General features: G+C 42.2%; 2 protein-coding genes and 1 long non-coding RNA gene across 3 annotated transcripts in view; 1 reads left to right on the top strand and 2 right to left on the bottom strand.

The window, feature by feature from the left end:
* Positions 1-17898, top strand: part of LOC119028758 — a 59996-nt gene that overhangs the window by 19059 nt on the left and 23039 nt on the right. The window lies entirely within an intron of this gene.
* On the bottom strand, positions 10687-12821 carry hmx4 (H6 family homeobox 4). Its single transcript, XM_037115011.1, has 2 exons — positions 12004-12821; positions 10687-11858 (listed from the first exon to the last, which is right to left on the bottom strand). Exons 1-2 carry the CDS (start codon positions 12218-12220, stop codon positions 11284-11286), a joined length of 792 nt encoding a protein of 263 aa, XP_036970906.1. The 5' UTR covers positions 12221-12821; the 3' UTR covers positions 10687-11283.
* On the bottom strand, positions 13770-16676 carry hmx1 (H6 family homeobox 1). The gene is made up of 2 exons (XM_037115004.1): positions 16122-16676; positions 13770-14739 (listed from the first exon to the last, which is right to left on the bottom strand). The coding sequence occupies exons 1-2, from the start codon at positions 16420-16422 to the stop codon at positions 14117-14119; spliced, it is 924 nt and encodes a 307-aa protein (XP_036970899.1). The 5' UTR covers positions 16423-16676; the 3' UTR covers positions 13770-14116.

The following is a 17898-nucleotide window of genomic DNA, read 5'->3' as shown; positions in this document are numbered from 1 at the left end:
TCCTGTTTTTTAGGATTTATTTACAGCTAAGTCCCAAATATCAAAGAGCAGCATAAATTAAATGTGGCCCAATAGATTGAAGTGGTGGTAACATTGTAGCAGTCTGAGAAAATGTACAGTTGAATTCCACAATAGATTCATGTCTGCATGTTCATTAAGGGATGGAAGCAACAGATCCTCCATGACTAAGCTGACTCCCAGCAGCTCCAAAACAACATATATCACCATTCCAAAAACATCATGGCCATTGCAGCGCCAACAGCGACAGGACCTGCACCATACAGCCGCAGTTTGGTTAGATTTAGGCAAGATAACTACTTGGTTAGGTTTAGTCACTAAAATGATTTGGGTAGGTTTAGGAAAACATTGTGGTTTGGGTTCAGATCCCTCTGTTACTTTTCTAACTTACGTTACAAATGTTCCTACTAAGTAACATATTCTATCATCTTCCTTAACTGCATTAGAAAGTTGAAAAAATGCACATCTGGTTTTACACTGAACACGAACAGCCATCTCCTGAATGAGAGTCCTGCTCATATAACTCTACCGTCCATCCCGACCTCCTCCCTATACAGGCTTTCTATTTTTACTACTTCTCTCACTTCCTTTTTTTTCTAGCTGTAATAATTGCTACAACTAACCACCTAACTAGAAACATTAGATTAGGTCATAATAACTCATTTTCATTTTTGACCTAGGTAGTTGTTTATCTGATGACAATAATGTCAACATTTTGATGGTTAGAAAGTATGTCTACAATGTATACCATCTCAGTTTTGTGTGCTAGCATGCTAACATTTGTGAATTACACATGGCAAATTGAGTTTTTACACCCATCATCTGACAAATTTTATGGAAACCTATTCAACACTTTTTCAGATTTTTCACTTGAAACCACAATTCTGAACGTCATGGCAGTGCTGGAGGAAAAGCTAAGTGATCACCAAAGTCAATAGGATTGATCCTCTGGGAAACATGAATGTCATGGCAATCCATGGCATGTTGCATAGCTAAAAGAAACTAGTTGATATTCAGTTTGTTTATTTGAGTTGTAGCTTAACTCAACACAATCCAGGTCAGTATATATACAGTGCTGCAGCACAATGACTATTAATACAGACTTTGAGTGTTGGATATACAGTATGATCCCTAAAAATATTGAAGAATAGTCTGGATTCATATTGGGGCTATATTTATATGTAAGTATGCAAAGATGCACATGCCTGTAAACACATATAAAGGCACACACAGATTAGAGAGCGAGATAGTATGAAAACCTGCAGTCCATTCTGTGCTCCAGTTTGAGCATCTGATCTGAGCAGAGCAGACAGGCGAGAGCAGCGTGCCCTAGAGTCATGTAAAATGCAAAGGAATATACTACTCTATTAAAACCTCCTGATGGCAGAGAGTGACTACACATACACACACAAACGCATGCACATGCACATGCATATGCATGTGTGTTCTTTTGTTTATACACACATGAGTGGAATGCACTTACACTTATTGTTCAATTGGCAGCATCACAGTATCCAGACACCAGCACTTAGTAATTCTTGTTTATGAATGGAATACATTCATATTAACTGCCTCTTTTGAAGAGGTTTGAATGCAAAAAATATTGCAGCTCTGCCTGTATTTTATCATTTAATGATTTAAATTACCATAAAGGGAAATACCGGCAGAGAATTGACCCAGATTCACAGCTGCGGTTTGTTAACCATCTTCATGGCACCTCTCCGTCCTAACTTGTCATCGGGTATCTCTTCCACAACACTTCAGAGTGCACTCCTAAGTGTACTTAACTCTGGCAAGTCCACATGTTCTTGTTCCATTATTAAACCCTCCCAACAGACTATCAACTTTTTTATTCCGCCTGCCGCCAGAAGTTGCCTCTTTCAAAAATTCTCCAGCATTCATCAAAGCCTCTAACCCCAAACAACACTTTAAAACCGTTAAGTTGGAAACCACCCCTCAAATGCAGGACAAAATATTTACTTCAAGACAATATTTTTCCGTCTGACAACAAGCAGGCTTTATGCCTCTTAAGTAGTGAAAGTGCCGGGAGTAGTGCCGCTCTGAAAAGAAAGATCTCAGATGACGTGTTCCTTTATCATCGCCAGAAGAGCCGGGAGACGCTTTTATGAGGCACGCACATTATTATTGATAGACAATCTCTGTGCTGCAGGGCAAAAGTAGTTAATGCTGTCTTAGGTCTCATGTTCATGTCTATTCTAATTGGTGTGCAACATAGTGATGAACATTGCATTTCAGTTGCCTTAGTGAGCCAGGGGTTAAGCAGGGTTACTTCAATGCTTTCTAGTGTCTCACATTTCAATCAAGGCTGAATTAAAGCTGCAAGTGTTGTCATTCCTCTGGTTACTTGTCCCATTTAATCGTGTCTACACATATACATTACATTACAAATACCCTTTCAGACAGACAACACACACACACACACACACACACACACACACACACACACACACCTCAGTCTGTATACAAACACACCGACACAAAACATCTTGAGGCTGATCCCAGGTAACAATGTAAGAGACAAATGGTAAATCTCAGAGCTCTCCCGAGGCCTCGTGTGACTATTTTTGGAGTCGGTGCTCATCTCGGCTCATCTCCTCTGACTCTCTCTTACCGCTGACAGTTTGCTCTGTCTCTCATGCTTCCCTAAAACGCTTGCTCACCCCGAGCCACTTGTTTATCAGTCTAATGTTTGTTCTTGTCAGGGACAATATGTTCTCTCTCTGCAGCAGTCTACTCAGTTATTCTTCATCTGGCCCCTGGGCTGTTCTTAGTCGGCCCGTGTCCCAAGACACCTCTCCACTGACCAATGGAGGGCTTTAACTATTTATGGCTGTTAGGTGCTGGCTTCATACGAGCAACCCAGGTAATGGGGGTGTATTGGGCACATCAGTGGAAACCAAGTGATAAGACATTTTGTAAAGACTGATCGGCGCTTGGCTCTTTGTGACATCACACAGGAATTATGAAAAGTCATTATAAATGCAGATGTTTTTGTTTAGGTTATGGCTCTATAATGCTACTTTAGCTAGGGTTTTCTTTGTGACTCCAGATCATACAATCAAAATAGAGCAAAAGATTTTCTCCTCCAAGCATCTTTACAGAATCCCAGTTGAGGGGTCACAAAAGCTTGCTTGGAAACTTCCGGACCAAGAGGAATTTTCCCTTTTCATTTCCGTCCACTCGGGATGCGATTTCACACCATTAGCCTCCCCTCCTCCTCACACCACCCTTGGACCATAAATATTTCAACCTCTCAATCTATATTCATTATAAAACACATGCCCAATGCAGTATGTGGTTGTGAGGACACAGGGCTTTTATTTATTCATCTTATTTATTTATATTTCTTTCCTGAGGGCGAGACGTTGGTTTCTATCCATCTTTGCTGATTGCTGGCTATTACAGAGCACTTAGAGCTTCTCCTGAACTGGCCAGAGGGGAGCACAATCCTCGAGAGATTGGCATGCTTCAGGGCTAAGAGGTGTGTTTGTTGTGTGTGTTTTTCTGGAGAAGTAACAGAGAGTTATCACTAGAGTGATCGCAAACTTTAAATATCTGGAATGAAAAACAAAAAAACTCATGTAAAGAAGAAACGTGAGTTGTGTGATAGTTTGTCACTTGATTCTAAGTCTTCTCAGCACAAGGCTATTTCTGTCATGTTCAATAAATTATTTTTAATGCACATTAAATTTACACTCGCTCTGCTTGCACATATATTCCCCCTGCTCCTCTTATGTAGCTGTGTGAGCTTAAGATGTCCCTAGTGATGGTTAAGTTTCTTTATATAGTCAAAGTTAGGAACCCTCTTTTTCACCTTGTCACATGCTGTCTTGCCTCAGTATAACATGTCATGAATCCCATTTTAGCCTTTTTTGTCATCCTTTATCTAAATGTTCATAAACCTTTTATGACAAAATGTATTTGTTTCTAGAAAAACACCACATCCATGTTGTTGTCATGTGCAGTCTTGGTTGGTCAGCGTGAGTGCTCGTTTGTACTGTACAGCCCGACCGTTACTGGACTTTTGGGGCCGAAAGTGACATCAGGGAGTGAGATATCAATATATTGGCCAATATTTGTATATGCACACGCACTAATATAGATAAGCACACATTTTTTTTGCAGTGACCCTTCAAATGTGGTTATGAAACATGGACATGAACACAGACATAAGAGACTTTATTACCATCAGTGCAGTAAAAGAAATAAACCTTACTGGGAATTTGATAATTAGAAATTATCTTGAGCATCATTTTTTGAAAGTTCTGTAGAAAAGGTTTTTACACTGATGCATATTGGACAACTTTCACATCAAAAATGATATGTCTGCGGTTGTATGATGTTCGCAGATATTATTGGCCTAATGATATGTTGTTAAGGCTCTACAACTTGCACCAACTCAGGGCTGGTTTGCCATAAGCCTTTTAGTGTCAACCTGTCCTAAAGAGTTCTGGATATATTATAGGAACGTCCAAGGTGTTGACAAGTTTTGAATAGAAAAGCTTGTGCCTTGCTTAATCACTCAATTTTTATTCAGTACAGTTATGGTTGCAATGCTTACGCTCTTACTAGTGCAGTATAAACACTATACATCTATGATTAGTACAGGCAGTCTGTCAGTTTAGGAATAGTTTGGCAAACACTTTCTTTTATGAAGAAAGCAGCACTAGTGGTTGAGCCTCCCTTGTGTTGTTTTAGATTTGATGACATTACGGGAAATTCCCTTCAATAACAGTAGCACTGTTTTAACTTGAGTCATTTCAGCGAGACCCCAGGCATAAATTTCACGACAAGAACAGAGTGTTTTTTTCCTCTGGATTTAAAAGGGATCCAGTTTGGGACTTGGGTTGTAATATCCAGAGCTCCTGTGCTTGTGTCCTTCACTTTTGTTTTTTGTTCAAGCTCTTACCAATAGACATCGTCCTATTAGACAGGACTATTTAAACCAAATTTCATTGTGCAGACCGTAACTGGAATAAGTGCAACATCACTGGAACAAAAACTTGCCAGGCACGGTGTTTGGGGACCAGGTTTCACTGCAGCCATTTATTCAGCAGCATCCAGTGATGCTGTACATGGCAGTAGGCCAGTGTCTGTTGGGTCTCCTGGGTGTTACTGTGTGTCATGTCACTATAGAGGCATGCAGGTCAGCTTCGCTACACGAACAGTACATGTTCTGCTCTGCTTAGATCTGGATGACCGCATCCTGTGGTACAACGCCATCATGGTGTACGTGGGAAGGTTGGGTGAGCCTTTGTAGTTGAAGCTGTATGTATGTCTATGTGTGTGCACCTAAGTGTGTTCAGTGTCACAGAAACAATCTGTCCAGTAGTGTCTGCACATGTTTAAAGGAGCGGAAACAGAAAAGAATCAGCAATTCTAATCCAATATAGTTTTTTGTCAACTTAAGCAAGATTTAGAATTGAAGCATTTGACATGTAAGACAAATTATGTATGTATGTAATGTAAATTATGCAGGTTTGTTTTGGACAGAGAAAGCTGGAGCTGGTTTAAAGGAAGCTGGAGGGGTTGGGGGTAGAAAAAAGTTAAGACACTCTAACAACTGTATCTGTTAATGGACCTGTATTGACTGTCAGTATGAAACCACATTGAGTATTCCATGTCTGCAAATAGTGGAGCTCGTTCTCTGGTGTTATGGATAAGTGTTGACCCCCCTTTCCCTCGCTCAAATGCCTCCCCCCAGACTTAGAGCAACCCTCCCCTGCCTCCTGTCGTTCTCCTCATTCCTTCCTTCTCCTCTTTCCTCTTCCTTTATCCCTCCATCTCACCTATTGATTGGCCAATAATGTGTTTTCAGTGGTAGATTAATGGCACATTATCCTGACAAGGGTGTCTGAGGGGACAGGACGTGAGGGAGAGCGTTAGAGACGATGTTCTTTAATTGATACATGGTGTGTGTGTGTGTGTGTGTGTGTGTGTGTGTGTGTGTGTGTGTGTGTGTGTGTGTGTGGGAGAAAGAAAAGATATATAATTTATATCATTCTGCAAAGATTTGATGCAACTGGGTTCTTTGTTTTGTTGGTTGTATTATACTGGTTGTACATCAATTTAAATAAACAGTAACTTTACAACTTTATTGTCGAACCGAGGCCAGAAAATCAACAATCAACTTTTGTAGGCTATAAATGCCTGACTAATCAACTATAAAACAGACATTCATAGTTTCCAGATGATGAATCCTAAGCAGTTCCCGCAAATGAACTCATTAACTGATAACTGACATTATCTGGAATTGCCTTTACACACATGCAGCGCACAGCAGGCCATGTTAGTCGTGTTCTCACCTACAGGAAATACTTTTGGTTAAGGCAAGAGATGGTGCCTGGGTAGAGCGTGCATGAGGAGGAGGACTCATCTGTAATGATGCCTGTTTTGTTGTTGACATCAATACTACATGTATTTGAACATATCTGCAATATCAACATAAGATGGAAAAGCAACATACATGCAAGCAGAATAGAATACAGGCCTCTCTCTGATTAACATCATCAACATGGCCATTTTCTCGCTCTGAATTCTGTAATCTGACTCAAGGGAGCTGACATGGTGAAGGTAGTTTAATGTGTGGGCCAATGGAATTGGACATTTGTGCTCACCCATACAGCTTCCTTGGGTAATGGCCAGACAGTTTTCGGGCTACAGTGCATCTGTGGAAGGGATCATTAAAGGAAGGGATAAAAACGTTTGCGGTGTGGCGGGAAAAGTCTTAAAAACGTTACAACAAAAAATGTCTGACCCTGTTGGATGAATTGCCATTACATTTGTAACATTAATGTCCTCTTCACTTTTAAGATGGAAAATGACTACTAAATAAATTATAAATAGTCAATACATGAAGTAAGAATCGCTGCACAATCACACACAGACTTGAGTCCTGTTCATATTGCATGGTCTAAATCTATAAATTCATTAGTGTTTTTTTTATCATTTATTTTTACCCTCTCACTTATATTGCAATTAATTTTTGGCTGATGTCCAATATGGTCTCATCTACTCATCTCTGCACTCACCTCTTACAGCTGTGTCTGTATCACTTGCTATTATCTGATTTCATCCCCCTCTATCAATTTCCTCCAGCAATTTGCATCATGGAGAAGGGGGGTTGACTAAATTAGCAGATCAATAGGCCATCAAACACTCTTTAAGTGTGACACATACACAGACCTCCTGGCTTAGGTTTCCCTCTCTAACTAATAGCCTTGTTGTTTGCTTTACAATGTGCTGTGTCATGTAGTTTTGGTCTCGGGTTGCCCCTCTGTGCATTGGGACACCCCTAGGGAATCCTTGGGACACGGCTGTTACTGGAGCACACACTCGCAAATGCTTACACAATTGTAAGCTTCTTTTATCAGAATGACCGACATTGTTAAGGCGTTTTTGCACTGAGAGCTGTAGTTGTTATGAATCATTCCTCATGAAATTGATAATGTTTTTTCATCATACAGACAAATATACCCAGTGAAGGCTAAGTATCTTTATAAAATCCTCCAAGAGAAATCTTTTGATGGCAGTTCTTTATGTGCTTTCATGTCGTAGACACATGTTCAGGGACAGTCTCTCCCATCGTCTTGGGCGATGACCTTTGTCAGATGACTGGGGGAGGTCATCAGAGGTTGAAGTGACAAGTGAGCAGAGAGAGGGGCCCCCACCTAGTCATGCAGAAAGGAGCTGCCAGAGAGTTTAACACAGACGTAGTGCACACACACACACACACACACGCAGCCACTCTGAGATGCTGTCCAGCCAACAGGAACAGGACTTCCTTGCTCCTGACCAGCCAGACCCTGTCTATAGAGAGGCGCAGACCCATAGAGGAATACAAACGTGATCGTAGATTTTCCAACACAAACACACACTCATCAACTGGCTCAGCCTCGCCCCCCCCCTCCCCGTCTCTTTGTTACACACTCACTCCTTCTCATTCAGTCATAATCGCACAGTGGGGCTTCAGTGCACAGACTACTGTGATGAGCTATGACAAGGCGAGAGGCGGGAGGCAAGCACAGTAAGAATGGGAGAGGAGGATGGAGTGACAACATGAAAAGAGCACCGTGGTAGAAACAATTAGCACGTCTTATAACAAGCGTTGAGGAGAAATTGGTGCATTGTGTCCTCAGTAAGGCCATTCATAATAATACTTTAAACTTTGTATTCTGAAGAGTTCTACCTCATTCTCTGCAGTCCAGAGATCCAGCCTGAGTGCCTTTAATAATCTTCAATCTATGTCTCCATTAGTTACAAGAAAAATGTACAGAGATACCATTTGGCCACACCTCACATCTTGTCTGCCATCATGTCTAAGCGGGTAGCCGCCAGGGATTGTGGGTACTGAGCAAGGGAGTCTCTCTAGCTGTTCTGAAACACGAGACAGCCTGCTGGACACACCAGGCATCTCGTCTTCAGTGAGTAGACAGACACACAGACACACAGTCAGTGTCTCTGAATTACACACATGATGCATGCAAATGCCTCAGAGATTTCTTTATTATTTGATGGAGTGGATCAATAATGACCAAATAATGATCTAGTTTTTGATGGAAAACCTCTTTACGTCAGCGATGTGTACGTATGTTGTTCAGGTTTTACTTTTCTATTCAGCAAGTCTTAGTGCTACATTCATGCAAATGTGGAGTGTTAGTGTTGTGTATCACAGATGAGATCAACGGGATAGATCAGATTTTGATTGAAACCTCAAGTTAAATACAGTTCAGTTGTGTTGGCTAACAAATCCTGTCATCCAAGTCAAGGATATTAAAGTTTGTAGCACAAGGAGGGTGAGGAGAAAAAAGATTGCCTGCAGGGATCAAAAAATTATCAAATTATGTTTGGTCTTCAGGAAGTCATGAGGTTCCAAACATCACAACTTTGAACTGTGAGGCTTTTACAACCACCACAATCATTTTATATTTTAATGACTACAATTATGAGTCTCCTTAAGGGAAAAAAACTGTAAGGGTTCAGTTAAATAGACAAAACAAATGCCAAAAGTAGCTGGTGTAGAGCATTGTGTTTTAACAACTGAGTATTTTTTTAAACAATGTTTTCTTTTACAAAGATCAGCAAAAATCACAATAAATCATATCAAGTTGCCTACTAGTATACATTAATGCTTACTTGACTTCCTGAATATAAAGGCTATATCACCAACAGAAATGTATTAAGATTTTGAACCTGATGTTCATTGATTTATACATTTCTTTCCTTGACTTTCAGTATTATTACAATTGAAAGGAGCAGTTACTTCCAGCTGTCACTGCTGGTTACGGACTTTTCCTCCTTTTTTCCCCAGTCTGTTCTTCGTTACTACATTATAAAGTTACACATTGCACAAAGCAGATGATATGACAATGAATGATGATTTATCAGGGGAAACGGGAAATCCACAAAGCACATGAACTATGTTTCTTTTTAGGGATTAGTGTGGTAAATTAATTCACTCTTAGGTGAAAGTGCAACCCCAAATCTTTAGCAATACGTCTGACTTGAAGCTAGTCCATAAGGATTAGGCCTTGGCTTGGCTTCACAAGAGTGAGAGCACAGCTTACCGCTGTGTACACTTAAATTTATGCTGAGGCTGCCGGTATATTGGTCTGTGGCTGTGGTATGACAGCAGAGTGGCCTCCGTTCAGGAAGAGAGCTTGAGGAACTAGACGCCGTCTCACACACAGAGAAACTCACCTCCTGTCTGCATCTATTCACCACTTCCTGCACTGATCATTATTTATCAAAAATGTTCAAGTCACTGAATGTGGGACGAAATTAGTCCCATATAGCTCACAATGTTTTCATAGGAATATGCTGTGTATATCTAGAGGCTTTAACACAGAAACACAGAGTCTTACCACCTGTCTGTTCGCCACTTCTTAAGTGAAAAATACCCATGATACTAACTTCATGTTTCTGCATGGTTATAAGTATTGTTCCCCAAAAAAATATTGTTTCTCATGGAGGAACAGAATTAATTTCATAACATATTGCCAATCTAGTTTACAAAAGTGTATAGTTTATAACCCAAATGATCTGTTATGACCAGTTGCGGATACATATTTGAGTTTTGATATTGACGTCCACCTTCTTGTAATTTCTTTTGTCAGACTTGTTGACATTATTACACTTTATATGTTGTGCCTTATACTTTTAATATAACGCTTTTACTAATAGTTTTACTCAGTGATGCAGAATTGATGTATGTTTTATGCAATTTATACAAACTGCCTTGCTCCCAGTTTGAAGTGTATGCTTTCAAGCAAGTTGGGCCTATTGGATTAGGAAGCATTGCATCATTATACATTAAGGGGCCTTTACTGACACCAAATGTATACGTTTCTGCTTCGATTTAAGATTTTACAATTTTATGTTAACTGTTCAATGTGTTCAATCAGCACGTCCTCATATTCTTGACCTATAACAATTCTGTTGGACTTAATGCTGAAGTTCTAATGGTACAAGAAAAACAAGTGGTTTAACAAATAAACAGAACACACATTGTTCCTTCATTAGATGTAATTTTGTGTAACTATAGCACTTTCGGAAACAGAAAAAAATTGAAAATACTGAATCAGTTCTGTAAAAATATTTCTTGAATGAAGATGTTTTAATTACAGTTTCAGTAAATAGTGTAATGAGCCTATTGGCAAAGGTGAAGTAAAGTAAGAATAGTAGGATACTCAGAAAAAAAAGACATGCGTGAAACCAAATAATAAAATGTTAATTACATTCATTTAAATACATAGATAATTTCAGTAATTCAAAATTCATTTTGATACAGGAAATGCATGCAGATAGCTAGGCTATAGTAATTTCTTTGGTGGCTTAAGCTGCTGGAAATGCTGCTGTTGTTGTTGATGATAATAATAATAATAATAATAATAATAATAATAATAATAATAATAATAATAAATGTAATAATGTCATAAACACTGTTTAGGCCTCCCCCAGGCTATCATTAGCTCAGTCTGCTATTCCCTAATAAAAAGCGACAACGTGTAAATCTAGCAGGTTTAGTGTCAGGCCTACAAAACCCAGCTTTGACTGAAAAATAAATAATACCGATTAAGCTTTTTTTTTTTTTTTTTTATGTGATATGTAACTACTCCTCTGTTGTTGTACGTGTAGAACAGTAAGGCCGCAGGTCCGGCCCACCGTCTTTACACCTTAAATGCTCGAAACTTGGCAACAGACCACCAAAAAGTGTCTTTTTTCACGTGGGGACTTGTGAAAGCATCATACGTCCCCGTCGTACAGGCTGAAGTACTTGCTGGCGTTTGAGAAGCAGAGGTAAGGCGTGCTGCTGCCCGGGTACACAACGGGCAGGGGCATGGGCAGCAGGCATCTCCCCAGCAGGTTGCTCTCTTTGTACAAGGCCGGGAGCTGCCCCACCACCACGGGCTTTCCAGTCTCGGGGAAATCACTAACAGGTCCGTCGATTTCAGTCGAGATTTGCCGTTTCAATTTATTCCTGCGGTTCTGAAACCATATTTTCACCTGGGTCTCCGTGAGCTGAAGTGAACTGGCGAGGCAGGCGCGCTCTGCGCTGCTCAGATAGCGTTTCATGTCGAAGGTAGACTCCAACTGGAAAATCTGTCTCTTGGAAAAAATAGTGCGCGTCTTCTTTTTCGTTATTATTTTGCTCTTCTTGGCGGGGCTGCCTCCTTTGTGGGGGTCTGTGGCCGTTGTGGTGGAGCTGCTGTCGTCGCAGCTGCTGTCCCCGCTCTCGAAGCGCACCTCTGTCGCCTTCTTCGGGTCTCCGCGGCTGATGATGACCGACTCCGTTGCTCCGCTACAGTCTGTGATCAGATCTGTGGACAAAACGACACTGGGTTGAGCTCGTTGTCGTTAAGTTTCAATTGTGCTGCTATATTTACATGAAACCGATGGTAATAGTGAACGCATAACATAAGCTCTCCACAGACAGCAGCATCCACAGAAACAAAACGCTCTTACCACTTTGGTGAAGCCTGCTGCCCGGGTCCAGCCTCTGCTGGGCTACGTGCTCCTCGTGGTGGCTCTGGAAAGCTTCTTTACGCATCGCCGTGGCCGAGTCATCCTGCAGCCCGGCGGAGTGACAGCTGTCCCTCCCGCTTGTCTTGAGATTGAGGATGTTGTCAATAGTGAATTTCAGAGAGGCGGCGGGTCGACATGGTGCGTCCACTTTGTTCATATTCTCCAATGCTTAAGTCGTGAGTTGTTTACTTCCGCGACTCAACCAAGTCTAAACTGGGACTTTAATCTGACCACTAACGTCTCGATGCTCTACGCACCATAGCAGCAGCCACTGAGCAGACACTGCTGGGCTGCCGAGGCTCTGCCTGCTCCGTTACTGCACACACCGGATGGGGCGCGTGTTGTCGTCCTTGATTGGTCCAGAGAAGCGTGCAGTGCGGTCCAATAACAGCGAGGGGATGGGAGGAGAGGGAGGGCAGCAGAGTGTTGTTGTACCCGCACCCCCCTCCCCCCTTCATGCTCATACATCTGCTGCAAAGAGAGCCGGGGTCCAGACCCTGCTGGGGTCCCCCCAGAACAGAAAGACTAGCTTCATTTCACTTTTAATTCACGACACACCGTGTTTGCGCTGTGAGGCCGTTCTCAGCTGACGGTGACTGTGATCGTGTAGCTTCCACTCCCTGTCTGCGGTACCAGCCAGGTAGCGCCAGTGTGACAGCTGATCTGTACCTTCAAAGTAAATCCGTTTATTGTTAGTTGCATTTCATTGTGTATCTGTCATTGTTATATCCTTTAAAAAAAAAAAAAAACACACACACAAATTTAAAAAAAAAACAACAACAACACTTTTAGAATTAGTGTAATGTGTTTTCTACTGACACACGATGGCTGCGAGTAAAACATTAAGTGAAATAGAAGTCTTGAAGCACACAAACAAACACGGGTGCTTTTTATTTTTTACATGTATATGTACAATTTTGCATTCACAGAGGCATAGTTTCTTTTATGGGGTTGTTAACTGTATTTATATCCTGTAGTAGAGATAAAGTAAGCCACAGAGACACATTATGATGACCATTTGAAGCGGCGAAATGTACAAAGAAAACCGTCTTTAATTCAGTCTTACTTTGTGATTTTGCTAAAATTGTATCACAGTAGTTTTATTGTATTAATTTATTTCTCTTTTGCAGCCGCTTCAACACGTATCTATCGTCTCCTGCGTTTTATTGTCTCTCCACATTTTTTCAATAAAATACGAACCCACAACAAATTTTGTAGAAATAAAGTAGTATGGATATTTTTTTTTAATTCATGAGCAGCACATTTTCACTTAATTGACTTATTTGTCGTATAGATTCTTTAGTTCCTCCAAAATCATGGCGCATGGACACAGCTTACTGACTGCAGCTATTCTTGATTTAAAAAAAAAAAAAGTTGGTTAATTGACTAAAGCGGTAGTTTGTCTGAAATTGAAAATGACTTTCCGGTCCCGTGTTTCACCCTGATTTTAAACAGTTGATAATCCTTGATGAAAAAAACATTTTACAATATTTCGTGCATCATTTTATTTTGGGCACGGATGCCACGGAGAAGAGCTTAAAAAGTCCTAACGGAGGACTTCTTCAAGTGGTGTAGAAGACAGACAGGTTCTCTGTCTGTGTCACAGACAGATTCACGTCAGTCTCTGCGCACCCTCCTCTGGGACCCTGCACGCTTGTGTTAGACAGAAAGGCGCATAAACAGCAGGAAAACAGACACTTTAGTGCTTGATTTTTTTTTTTATTTATCTATCATGTGAAAAAGTGACAAAGTTTGAAAGATTTGTGGCTTTAAATATAAAAGTTTGCAAAAATATGTGTATATTGAAACATACAGAACAGTACATGAACATCTCGGCCGCGCCGTGCCTCTGCTGTTATTCTGTGACAGCAGCACAGACTCTTATGAACAGATTTACAAAAATGATTTATTGATGTGTTTTATAATCACGGCCTCTGCGGCTTTTATCTTTGGATGCAGACAATAGATTTCTGCGGCATTGTGGGTTATTGCACGATTCAGATTGAATTATAGTTATTAACCAACATTTTGATACATCAGTGGCCAACAGTCTTTACACCAAGCCGGTCATCTGCGATCTTAACATGCTCATGGAGTGAGCAAACGAGGACAGGGGGTAATTGATGGAGCTGGAGAAGCCCGCGACGGGTGAAGAAACTGAATGTCCGGCCAGGTTGAACCCCAGAGCTGCAGTGGCTGCAGGTCCCTCGTGATACAGAATGGGGACCCTGACAATTCGCTGACTCGAGTGTGGGATGTGCGCAGCCTCAAGGTCCGCCGCCAGCTGTCTCTTCCATTTATTCCTCCGATTCTGGAACCAGATCTTGACCTGAGTCTCTGTCAGGTGCAGGGACGCCGCCAGCCCCGCTCTCTCCGAGCTGCTCAGGTACCGTTTCACGTCGAAGGTAGACTCCAGCTGAAACACCTGACTGCGGCTGAACACGGTCCGGGTCTTCTTCTTCCGGTTGGGACTCGGGTCCGAGGATGGGTCTTGCTCTGATCGTGTGTCAAACCCGTTTTGGGCGTCCTCGTTGTCGTCCGTCAGGTTGCTGTCGGCGGTTTTCCTGTCCGTCTCGTCGCTGTCCTCAGTGATCGGCTCAGACACGGCGGGGGAGCATCTGTCACTGGTCGATATGGAGCCGCAGTGCTCATCTTTACCTGTGTTGTCTCTTGGACCTGAAAGGAGAAAAAAAAAATATTCTAATCCCAGCTGGCTGATAACATCGTTGGTCTTAAAATAGATTAAAACGTATTCCGCCATGCTTCAAGACATTCAACAAGATGAATGGAATCAGCCCGCCAGGATAACGAAATAAAAAACTAAATGTCGGACCTTAAGAAACTGATATTATCTGATATTATTTTTAAATGAGGTTGGAGTTAAATGCCATTCAAAGCCCTATATTTTGAATTTGATTAATTTCTAGGAAGTTGGGGTGCGCATGGGCAAAGTTAAGGCGTTTATAATGGATTGCATAACATATGGCCCACGTGTTTGGCGTGACTGACACAGATAAGAGTATACTGAATAGGCAGCTGTCTGCCAAAGGAAATCCAACCTGGTCTTAGCAGTTTATAACTTAATAACATCCAACAAGTTAATACATAAGAACTGTGCGGGCAGTGACACCGATCAGGAGCATCCATCACGGGTGAACACAAGGATGATGTTATTGGAAGTTTACAATCAAACTATCCGACTGTAAACACCAAAGGGAGGGGCACTTTGTTTTGATCTGAGTGTGTGTGCGCGCGCGCGCGTGTGTGAGAGTGGCACAAATGTCACGGAATATGCGTAAACGCGTGCAGTCCTGCGCTTCTGTGCTGGCTTGTATACTGGGCTCTTGTGCGTAATCCATGTGCGTAATCTTCAGACTAGGGTTCGGATCTAATAACAAGCGAACACGAACTATCCTCTGGGTTTGTACAGTAGAGGATAAATTGCGCAAATGATGATCAGTCAAACACTCACTCTGACACGTGCCTTTCTTGTCAATGCAATGTGTGTGTACTACACAAGATTTGCGGGGCGTTAAGGTTTATTACAAACCAAGTGCGCGCTGAGCTCGGCGGGTAAATAGAGAGAACAGCCACAGTCCAGTCTGCGCCGTCGACTCGTCCCGACTGTGTTGGTTTTATTAAATGAAGCGAGAAGCAGCATGAGACGTTCAGTCGGCCTCTATTAACTCCATATGCTTCCAATAAAGCCACAATACAGTTACACCAATAAATAAACCGGACATCTGAAGGCGTAAATAACGATTCAAACATGGCTGGTTTTAAATAAAAGCTATATAATTGTGACATTTAACTGACTTGAGCAAAATTACCAGTGTTTTGTTGACGTTAAGACTCTTATATTGAGTTAATTACAGGCTTTGATAGTTAATCTGTATATTAATATGAGCCAATAGCATTTTGATTTAACCAACAATCTGATAAGTCTGTTAAACCCCTGCTAACAGAGCCAGGCTGCAATGAACTGCACGGTCTTGTTCAGCGCTTCGGTCAAACAATCATTTATTTTTCAGGACACGTAAAAGCTGCTCTCGACTCACTCTGCGGTGTCTCCAAAGCTCTGAAGTTTAAGGCAGTACCTCCGCGGTACCACTGCAACGGCGAGTCTCTGTACGGGGACCGAGCCGTGGAGCTGGAGCCTTCGGGCGTCGGAGCGCTCGTCTCGGCGTGATAAGCGTTCAGGGCTCGGCCGGTGGACACCGTCTCCACATCAGCTTCACCGCGGCTGCTGTTCGACATCGGCTCCGGCCCAGTCCGCCCTTTGCCCAGTAGGTTCTCGATAAAAAACGACGACGCCCTCGATGAGGTGGGAGTCTGGTTCTCCGTCAGCTTCCCCTGCATGTTTTCCCGATTTCACGGTGCTTTTACACGCCAAAACCGAGCGGTTCCCGTCTTAATTGTGCGTTACGGCAAAAGAAAGTCCAAGCGGTCATTTCAAGCGTCGCTGCTTTTGAGCTGCGGTCGGATGAGGAGTCATCGCAGAGACGGGACGGGGATCTCCTCGGTGCCAGCGGGAGGAGAGGGAGCCAGGGAGACGGAAGCAGTAGTACAGTGAAACGTCAAGTCAAACGCTCAGGGAGCCGAGGGCATCCAGCGATTGGACGAGCACAATGGCAAATGGGGTTTTCCAAGGAAAGGACTATGACTGTCTCTCTGCGTCAGCGTGTGTGTGTGTGTGTGTGTGTGTGTGTGTGTGTGTGTGTGTGTGTGTGTGTGTGTGTGTGTGTGTGTGTGTGTGTGTGTGTGTGAGTGAATTCACGTGCAGGCCCGTCCCCTCGAGGCCATGCAGCCAGGAGAAAACCTCTGTTCGTGGTACAGCACTCTTTATTTGGGTCAATTAGAGAGCAAATCAAAATAAAGATCCGCCAGGGCAGCAGCCATCCCCGGGGTCGGACCCCCCCGGTCCACTCTGACATAGGCAGGATCACAGTCAGCAATTAACTGGCAGGGAACGACAGTGTGGAGCCTGTCCATTTTAAGGGTATGGCTGTGTGTGTGTGTGTGTGTGTGTGTGTGTGTGTGTGTGTGTGTGTGTGTGTGTGTGTGTGTGTGTGTGTGTGTGTGTGTGTGTGTGTGAGCACGTGTGCTCCTTTTAGAACATTATAGGAACGCAGCAAAAAGCCAAGGCTACCTGTGTTTCCATCATTGCAGGCCTTTAAGCTACTAAGTTTGGATAACCTTTGACAGCATCTGGAAGACGTTTCGGTTTTCAGTATAGTACAGTAAGCCCATATAATAATACGTCAGTCGTGGTTCATGCTGTCGACCTCAGAGTTATGGGTTTTAAATGCTTGTGCATACTCAGCCATGCATGGCTTGGCAGTGGCACGTAAGACGCTGCGTCTTGGAGATGCGGCAGCTGTCAAAGGTTATCAAAACTTCGCCTATGGCTCCAATAGTCCTGATAATAGGCCTGTTTCTCTGCAGCCGAGCGCTGCAGGGGCTAATTATGTCGAACTACGTATATATATATATTTATTTATTTTTTCCATTTTCTTTATTTAGAGTTGATCGGCGGTATTAGGACTATTTGTTTATACGGTGACGTATTGTGGCCTGCATATAGTTATTGGAGACTGTCTCACTCAAGTTTGTGTAGGTAATTTCTGTTTTGTAGTTTCATGATGTGTAGCAATTAGTGATAAACAATCAGGAGGTTGTACTCTGAAGTTTTTATTTGTGCGGAACAGTCGAACAGATGTTTTGTTACGTTGTTGTTTTTCTTTTTAATTTTTCTTTATTATTTTTTCTTTTGATATTAATCTTGACATTTCCATTTTACCCCGAGTAACAGGCCTTATGTTCCTAGGAAAATCT

This window comes from Acanthopagrus latus, chromosome 1 (genome assembly GCF_904848185.1).
Source record: "Acanthopagrus latus isolate v.2019 chromosome 1, fAcaLat1.1, whole genome shotgun sequence".
Lineage (NCBI taxonomy): Eukaryota > Metazoa > Chordata > Actinopteri > Spariformes > Sparidae > Acanthopagrus > Acanthopagrus latus.
Note: the sequence above shows the minus strand (reverse complement) of the source record. Positions and strands in the feature narration are given on the sequence as shown.